The sequence below is a fragment of the Typopeltis vanoorti genome, chromosome 16, assembly GCF_054136105.1.
Source record: "Typopeltis vanoorti isolate ZY-2024b chromosome 16, IOZ_Tvanoo_1.0, whole genome shotgun sequence".
Taxonomy (NCBI): domain Eukaryota; kingdom Metazoa; phylum Arthropoda; class Arachnida; order Uropygi; family Thelyphonidae; genus Typopeltis; species Typopeltis vanoorti.
In genome coordinates, this window is record NC_143564.1 from 64,688,359 (window position 1) to 64,698,273 (window position 9,915).

The 9,915-nt window shown below is 34.6% G+C and overlaps 1 protein-coding gene across 1 annotated transcript; it reads right to left on the bottom strand.

Annotated features, from left to right (window-relative positions):
* Window positions 1-1,392: 1,392 nt before the first annotated feature.
* On the bottom strand, window positions 1,393-1,875 carry LOC150098081 (protein CFDP2-like). Its single transcript, XM_090406676.1, has one exon. The coding sequence runs from the start codon at window positions 1,873-1,875 to the stop codon at window positions 1,393-1,395; it is 483 nt and encodes a 160-aa protein (XP_090262802.1).
* Window positions 1,876-9,915: the final 8,040 nt, after the last annotated feature.

Below are 9,915 nucleotides of genomic sequence, written 5' to 3' on the forward strand. Positions count from 1 at the left end.
GTGTTGTCAATGTTCCATCTTATTCCAGTTTTCAGGTTTTTCAGAGTATGCCGCATTGTCCAATCTATGACAATGTTGAAAAGTGTTACAGATATGACACAACCTTGTTTAACACCAGTTTTAATGTATAAACTTTCGGACGTTGTTCCATTTAATGGAATTTGTCCTTTACTCCCATCATACAAATATTTTATAATATTTATTATTTGGTCAGGGAATCCATAAATTTTCAGGCATTCTCTGTCTATGCTGTTGAAAGCTTCGGCAAAATCAATAAAATTGAGATAAATAGTTGAATTTAGTTTAACACTCTGTTCAATTATGTTTCTAAGAGTAAAAATGTCATTCATTGTGCTTCTTCCATTTCTAAAGCCTGCTTGTTCTATTCTTAGAATTTTCTCAGTTCTATGTTTCAATCTATTTATTATAATTCTAGTGAATATCTTTGATGGTACTGACAATACGCTGATTCCTCTCCGATTGATGCATTCTGTAAGATCTCCTTTTTGGGGGGATTTTGACTGTTTGTGATTCTTTCCATGTGTTTGGACCTTTCTCAGATGCCTATATGAAATTAAACAATTTATACAGTATAGTTGCTGATGTTTTCGGTCAACTTTGAGCAGGTCAGCAATAATATTATCATTTCCACTTGCTTTTCTATTCTTTTCGATCTTGATTGCTTCCATGATTTCTTGCACTAAGATCTCTCCCATCTGTACATGAAATTCGAATTGATCTGGCATCTCTTCGAAAGGGGATTCGATATTTAGATTTATAGAGTCGGGTTTAACATTTAATAATTCTTCAAAGTATTCTTTCCATCTTTGTTGGACTTCTTTCTCTTGAGTTACAGTTGACAGTTTTTATCTTCAACCCCCGCATTCATTCATCTGATAGGTTCCTCCGAGTTGCCTTATAATTTTGTAAATTTCTCCAAGATTTCCGGGGTATCATTCGCTCTCTGAGCATCCTCAGCCAACAACTGATAGTAGTTTACCTTGTCATTTCTGGAGGAGCGCTTAACCATCTTATGTACCTCTTGGTATTGCTTCTGATATTCTCCATGTAATCTTTCTGACTTGCAGTTATTAATTTTCTCTTTTATCTGCTTTCTTTCTTCAATTAGTTTTAATGTATTTCCTGTAATCCATTCTTTTTGCGACTTCCCACTTGCCACTCCTGAAGTAACCTATGAAGTTTTATTGAAGATTTCTTTACACTTTTCTCAGTTGGCTTCAATTTTATTTTCCTCCTCCTTTTCATTTGATTCTTCTAGAACTGAGAATCCATTCTTAAGTTCATTGGTAAATTTCTCTTTTATTTTTCTTTCCTTCAGTTTATCAATGTTTTATCTACTTTTCGTAATCTTTCTTAGTTTCGAATTTCTTGCTAACTTATAGTTTTCTCTATAAGATCATTGTCTGCTACTGCGGTTAGCAGAAAATGATCTGAAGCTACATCATCTCCTCTCTTAACCCTTACATCTTGTAATGTCCTCTTGAAATTGTAAGTGTTGCATATAGCAATGTGGTCAATCTGGTTTTTTGTTTTTCCATCAGGGAAGATCCGTGTTATTTTGTGAATTTCCTTATGTTTGAAGATACTACCTCTTATGATGAGGTTATTTAATTCACAGAAAGTTGTAAAAAGTTCTCCATTTTCATTTTGTTCACCACTTGCATCGTTTCCTATAGCACGTCCATCTTCTGTCTTTCTTTTCCCTACTTTAGCGTTCATGTCTCCCATAAAAATTAACAAGTCACGTTTAGGAACTTTGTCAATCACTTTTTGAAGTTGATCACAGAATTGGGCTTTCTCCATTTCATCGACATCATTCGTGGATGCATATGCTTCTACGATGATCAATTTCATGAATCTGGAGAAAAATCTAGCTTTAGTTATTCAATTATTTAATGGGTTCCATTCCATCAGACATTTCCTTGTTTTTTCACTTACAATCACTGCAACTCCTTTCTCATGTCTTTCATCATCTCCCGAATAACACTTTACAGTATTTGTCGGTTGTTCTTATCTCACCAAAACCTGTCCATTTTGTTTCAGCAATTCCTAAGATATCAATACCGTATTTACTCATCTCGCTGAACCATCTTTCTAGTTTTTCCAAATTGATACATTGTGAGAACGTTCCATGTTCAAATTTTAAATTTAATTTTAAGGTGAGTGATTAACTTCATCCGCAAATGAGGTTTTATAAGGCTTGTCCCCATCTGCATCATAGATGTTGGCTTCTGTCTAAAGTCCTGTAATTATTAGTCTGTTGGGAGACCACATGTCGTAGCACTCTGCCCCAAGTGATTTCTTGCTTCACTCATGGTTTCTGTAATCAAGGATTTTTTTACGAGGATGGGTGATTAACCCGTCGCTGAACCTTCCTCTTTTAACCGGGCTTAGGACCGGTATAGGGACGAGCATAAGCTCCACCTATGGCAGAGTTTTTCAATTCCTAATTTATTTGTATCACCACATATGCTCTATGGTAGTTTTGCTGAGTTTCGGAATTAAAAATCCTACTTTTCATCTAGTAGAAAACTCCTGCTTGCTTCTGAAGGAAAAACCTATTTGAATGTGCCAAAGATTGACCGACACTAAAACCTTTGAAACAAGACAGAAAAAAATTCAGCTCTTTTTCTTCTGACATTGTAGTCTATAAAGATACTACGAGGTAAGTATGTATGGTTAGCTAAGTACGTCTGTTTTACATTGCGATTATTGGGAGGTAATATTCTCTCAGAAATTTAACCTTGAATAAATTGTTCATTTTCAAAAAATATCATAAAACCCAGAAACATTTTCTTAAATTTGATTTAATTATTTATTTATTTAAAAACAACTTTTTAGTCATCAGATGGGTTTTTTCATGATTATGTATTTCAGTGCCTATTTTTGCAATTATCGTCATCTGAACCTTCGTTATAGTTAAAACATCATGAAATAGGGGAGAAACTCCACAAAACCATCACCGTTTTTATTTTACTAGAAGATGAGTTTTAATGATAACATAAAAATAACAGTTTGTGCTTCACTTGAATATTTTTTCTGAATGTTACTTGAACAACTCTTCTTCTTCTTCTTCTTCTTCTTCTTCTTCTTCTTCTTCTTCCTGTCATGCATTTTAGGCCAAGTGGCCTCTTCCAGTCTCATGCCATCGTTTTCTTGGTCTTCCAATTCTTCTTTTTTTCATTTATTTTATATCCGTATGGTATTTATGGCAGTCTGCTATTGTCCATTCGATTTGGTTCTAAGCATTTTTGGTTAGAACCATTTTTGTTTATATTTATTTGGTTTTATATTCAGGGATTGTAAAATTACTTCAGAAAATATCAGGGAGCTTTATAGAGTCTCATAACGTCCCATAGAGTATGTTAGCTGTTTATTGTAACTGAAGGGATGGAATTATTAAAGGATATCTTTCTTTAAAAACACTGAAATAGCACTTTCACATTTCCAATCAGATTTGTCTAACAGTTCTTAAGCTTTGCAGCTAAAACATCCTTTGGCTGGACCACCCAGGTTCTATTTTCGTCAGACCATGAGAGAAACCATTATAAAATCTTTTAACTGAAACATACCAAGCGTTTCTCACATGGAAGTAGATTTGGTTTTTCTACCTGAATTAATTTTTATCGCAAATCAATATTTCTATTCATTCAAAGGTGGAACTTAAGCTATGAGAATGGGGATTATTTTCCCAGAAAGAATTTATTTACGGCAGTTGTTTTAGACACACTAAGTTAGAAACTTGAAATATAATAATTCGAAGCAATGACTTCTCGAAACCAAAGGTCTCTAAGGTCGAAGGGATGCTGCTATTTTTCGTTGTTAAAAACAGATATTAATTCCGTTGTATCCTGTGTGGAGAGAAGTGTAGATCGGACCTCTTAGGAAGTAATTTCTATTCATACCCCTTTTCAGTTCAGCATCATCGCGTGATCCTTTGTGCGTGACAGCGCACACTGTCATAACGACAAGCTGTTACAACAGCTAATTCAAAGCCATTATTTCTCACTTGTAGTTGGAAACATGCCAGTGCACTGAACTTGCTGAATTCGACTATGAGGACTTCGCATTATATTTCATTTCCCATGGAAGGTTTCAAAGCGAGAGAGCAACAAATTTATTCCATGAATATGTCTTTCTACTGACACTTTTCCTCATTAAACGAATGGAAAGCGATATAGAACAGTCTGATATTTCTTCGTCTATCTTTAAAATCGTTGTATTCACATGCACACAGCTCTAAAAAATTCTGAATAAAAAGTATAACGGAATGCCTGAATCGGCTTTCCAAGATACGATGTTTAAAATCTTTCTCAATTATTCTATTATCTGCATAGCGCAGTCGGGTCGGCACAGTCGATGTCCTTTTCACAAAGTTTTCAATGCACTGGCAGAGTCGTTATCCGATAGGCCCACGTGAACATTATAATTCTTGAAGGATATTTAATTATTTATTCCTGAATCGTAAATAATGATGTATGGTCATAAAACGATCAGATGTACCGTAAGTCATTAAAAGTCAGACTTTTTCATTCAGTATTTAAACTACTGATCAAAAGAACGAAGGATGGGTTAATCATTGAGGAAGGAAGATGCATCTGTCATCATTGTAACTCGTTCATCGAAACGTTATTTGTGAGCAACAAGCACCATACATGTATATTATCATGTTAAGAGAGCCTCCCTAACTCAATCGATATAGACGAAGCCATATGATTGGAAAGATATTGGTTTGATTCTGAAACTTAAATATTTACAAGAGCTACTGTAGGTATAGTTTTTTTAAGTGTCTTTTTCATACAAGAATTCTGATTGGTGAGATCAGGTTAGAATTCTGTGCGAAATTTCTGACGTAGATCTTCATCGTTTATGTCTTTAAAGGTAGTTGCATTAATTTAGTAATTCAAGACAAATGCACACCGCTGTGTTTCCCTGCCATGTGCAGGTTACTGACGTGTCTCTCGTGTTTGATATAAAGACTATTCCAGATATACACGAACGAAAAGTAATAGGCCTATCGAATACATCAGTGGTTATAACATCACCAGCAGTTGTCAATTTCTGTATTTGTTCTGTTCTGTTCTGTTCGGAGTGCATCGTCTTTGTTTTATGTCTTTATTATCCAGTTACGCATAATGTCATTGTTAAGATGAATTTTGTTCTACCACCTCAGGTAGTGAGCCAGATACAACCAAACATTAGAAAATTTGTCACAAATGCGTGTTATAAATGCTACTTTTGAATGGAACTTGTAGATCAAGATAAACTATGCATAATGTTAAACCAAGGGGGATGTCACAATGTATCGAAACAGTAAATGATTCGTGGTATCAAGAAGTCTTTTTGATTTTTGATTTGAAGTCTCCAATGTGAAGGTGTTACTGCTAGGAATGGAAAATAAACTTTCTGTCCAAATCTCTTAGATTTATAGCTGTCAAAGCGTTCGGCACAAATACTGGGATCAAGACTCAAGGGCACCATACTGAAATGGAATCTAGTTGATGGGACCCATACTAATGGAAATTATTCAATAGTGCATTTAAAGCACTAAATCTTAAAATTTGTCTGCTTCCAATTGGTATTATTTTAACATCAACCAGTCGCTTGTTGACCTCAAAGAGATTTATGCAAAGTACGAATTTCTTATTGAAAAATAAAATACAAAGAAATGGTAATTTGTACAGATTGAGTTTTCTGTCTAGTTACATGAACAATGATGCATTGTCTTTCTTAATGAGCCAACAAAGGTCCTAACAGCATTGGATAAAAAATAAAATGAAAAATGAAACAGTAGCCATGGAGGTAAACCTTCATTCGGGGCTCATAAAAATGAAGCAGTTATGAGTTCCCTTCCAACATATTTATTGTGTAATGGTTAGAGACAAGAATGGCAACCTGAAAATTTATACCTTCCATATCTTAAGTATTCATAAGCGCAAGAAATTTTAAAATATGAGAAAAGAATTCATTTCTTGCAATTTCTCCATTTTAGAGTATCTCCTGGTGCTTGATTTTGATCTGGTACAAAATGAGAACCAGTGTGAACAATTTTACCCGGATATGAAAGATATGGGATGAACATTTTGGGGGTTCTGGAAAACATCTGGAAATAAAGGCAGAAAATAACACTAACAAGGACAAAAGAAACGATTTTTTTTCTTTTTCTAAAATTAATGATTTTTAATACAGAATTTACATTTATAAACGTTTCCATTTTCTTTTATTCATTATTTCGTAAAACAATAATGCTACTCTTATGTTTAAAATAAACCAACAAGTGAAAATCAAGAAACGTCTATTAAATATTTACCCAATTGTGAATCATCCATATGATCACATCCCCTTCCTACTCCAAAAAAACTAACTAACAAGAACTTTGTCGAAGTTCTTGTTAGTTTGTGTAATTTTAAGGTCATATGAACTGGTTAGGATAAGCTTTCTTAGAAAGAGCGAAGAAATCAAAGTACAGTTTAGATTTTCATATAAAAAGAGAAGGGAACAGCATCCACCTTCACTGGAGAGACAAAAAGATAAAGCATCCCTCTCAGGATCAGAGGAACAGTTGAGTATAGACAAATAGCCGACCTACTTCTACTTTTATGTGGCCTTGGGACAAAATACCGGAGGGCAGCTTATGCAGACAACTGGGTAGTCACGATAACGAGAAGATGAAGAGGATCGCAAGAATAGAAAAATACCAGTTTCGACTCTAGACATCCAGTCAGACTTCCACTCGATTTAAAAAACTAGGTTAAGTACTCAAGACGTATTTCAGTATTATTATTATTCTGAAACCAGCGCATTGAAAAAAGATTATAACAGTCCCACAGGAGGGATGTAAAACATATAGGGGAAAGTGTTGTAATATTTTTTCCTAACCATAATAGATTCAATATTGAGAATCTCCTATCTTCGTTTCAAGTTGTGCTTATCAAAAGTACCTGTTTTATTCTATTTTATAAACAAAAACCTGAGTTCCTAAAATTTGTCTTTGTATGAACGAATTAAAAATCAAGAGAAGTAGGAAAGATAAAAATTAAAATAAACAGCCCTAAAGAATAAATGAGATATTAAAAAAAAACTAACATGACGAAATTAATTGAGAGAGAGAGAGAGAGAGAGAGTTGAATAAGAGCATGTAATTTATGAAATTTGAATATGAATATATTTTTCTTTCACAGCAAGACGACTTTGACACGCATAGCTGGTACTTGAATAAGGAATGCAATTAAAATTAAACTCAAAAGCAGAACATGATGATGATGGTGGTGTTTTTTTTTCTTATAGCTTTAAATAGAATTTAACGGTTTTGAAGATAAACAGTTTCCTCAATAAGTCTAGTGAAGTTAATGCCATAGATTTCTCTGGTAGACAGAATAAATGCAAGTAAAAGAGATGAAAAGTATACCTGCAGATCAGTGATGCACAAGATCACTTAGTCCAATGGAGATTCTAATGTGACTGGCAAAAGATAATGAAACGTGATCCAAACACTCTACTGTGGTTGCTGTGTACGTCCGACTACGTGAAGAAGTGGAGATGAAACAAATACGGGATATAAATTGCTTAATTTGTGCGCTCGTCCTGCACTCCAATACTTGGGATGATAATGGAACACTCGTGCCACGAAGAGGGTATCTGCTGTTTCTCAGCACTTTAATTAATGGTAGGCAGAAGGTTATTGGGCAGCTTAATTTACAACCACACACACACACACACACACACACACACATGGTGCATTTCGGAAAAGCTACTGATACTTAGACAGCCATAGCAAAACTTTTAACGGTTACAGCCATTCCTGTCTGTCTCATTGAAAGACGACATGCGAAAGAAATAAAACTGCACAACACAGATTGCTGCAGACATTCAATATTACTGCTGTCTAAATGTCAGTAATTCTATTACTTCCATCAATAACAGTTACTTCTTCACACTTTAATGTCTCATCACTATGATATTTATATTTTCCCATACGTTTTATTTATTTTCATTAAATTCAACACTCTATCACATACTGGACTTTATATATACTATTGTTTTATTATATATAAAATACTATTTATATATAATAATATTTATAACAGAAATTCCTTCATATATTAGACTTCATTCCAACAAGGATTATTTCACTCATTCAGTCAGAGCAAGTTTTCCAAGCTCTGGCAATGATCCTATTTAGCACTAAAACGGAAACGTAAGACAAGGTCTGAACTGCTTGATAGAAAGCTGACCTGAGATGTAAAGAGAGAGAGATAGTTCTGGAAATGTTAAAGGTGTTGTGAGAATGTTGAGGATTATCTGTTCATGGGAGTAAATGCCGTGCGTGTGCATGTTAGATTATTATTAATAGCAAACACTTTGGTATTTCTTCTAGCTTGACCACTGCAAATAGAGAAGGAAGTCAGTTTGAATTATGAACATTAGAATCTCGTAGGAAGGTGTTCACGATGTTGGGGCATTACACGTGTAAGAAATAAAATTTGAATGATGCATAATCAGAGACGTCGGCGTTTCGATCAAATTAGAAAAGTTGTAAATGCAGCAAACGAAAGCAACAAAATGAAACAAAGAAATTTTGTACCCTGCATCATAAAGAAAGGATTCTCGCTCTAGCAATTTTTGCTATAGAATGAGAGAATTTGTAAATGTTATTACGGAAAGACTCGTAAAATATGGTTGCGATAGTTTTGCTGGATACTATGCGCCAGCTAAGTTGAATTATTCTAGAAATATAAGACTGGGTTTAGATTTGCATAAGTGATGGTTGTGCAAGGTTTTTTGTTGTTATTTTGCAATGGAATTTTTCTTTGCTTGCAATGGTGCTGTTGTTCCTTTTTTTATTAATATTATCGTATATTTTGGGTGGGATATTTTTTCTGGATCATAGCATTACTGTATTCATTTACGCGGCTTTTTATTGTTGATGACAAAGAACAGTTATCTCAGGAGTAGAAAAAATGCATTGTGGGATGTAAGAGTCCAGGACGTATTTTCCACTTTTCCACCCACGCACACCACACACACACACACACACACACACACACACAGAGAGAGAGAGAGAGAGAGAGAGAGAGAGAGAGAGAGAAAGAGCAGTCTTCTTTATTTTGGCTGGCCTGGACAGCATCCCTTCTGCATACTGCTTTACATCTGGAAGCGTATGAAGATTCCTCGCCCCCTCATTCAATAAGCAAGTCAGTGGTGTTTCACCTGGAATGAAAGTCATCTATCACCTGGTGGTTTAGTTTACATAGCATCCAACTAGAGAAGATAAGTTTCTTTCTTTTCTTTTTTTTTTTCCAATATTCATAGGGTTCGCCACGACTCCATTTGTGGAAACAGGTAATACAGCAGGAAGTTACAGTTAATTATGCAGCTCATGGCACTAGGTTGTGCCACTTCATCCGAGCCCAGAAATTATCGAAAATAAATCAATTTTCCTATTTTAAAATAAATAAAACTAATAATTACATTAAAAATCTTACAAATATCAGCCCATGCTGTTCAAGAAGAAATAAATATAATTGCTCTGAGATCATTCTTCCATAATTCTTAACGAGTCCTTTAACGCCCATAACAGTATTAGTTATCCTTGGATTTTTTAACCATGATTTCAGGATTAGGTGGTTGGCCTTATGCCTATAAGTATACTTTTATAAATAAATTGCGTGTGTTACCTGGTCGCTTTGTGTGAGTGCGGGATAAATAACTCAAGTTTCCGAGAGAAATATCTTCCATCTCCGTATGAGACTCGTTAACTCACCTTCACTTGAAAAGTCCTAACAAAGGTTCTCTTTCCAACAGAAAAGCAACGGAAGCTCACGAAATTACTCTTAGATTACTACTTAATTTTGATGTAGCCACAGAGGCGTCACAGTTTTCTATCTAAATGTT

Excerpts from the sequence above, each read along its gene's own strand:
- LOC150098081 (XM_090406676.1), bottom strand. The coding sequence starts at position 1,875 with ATGAAATTGATCATCGTAGAAGCATATGCATCCACGAATGATGTCGAT.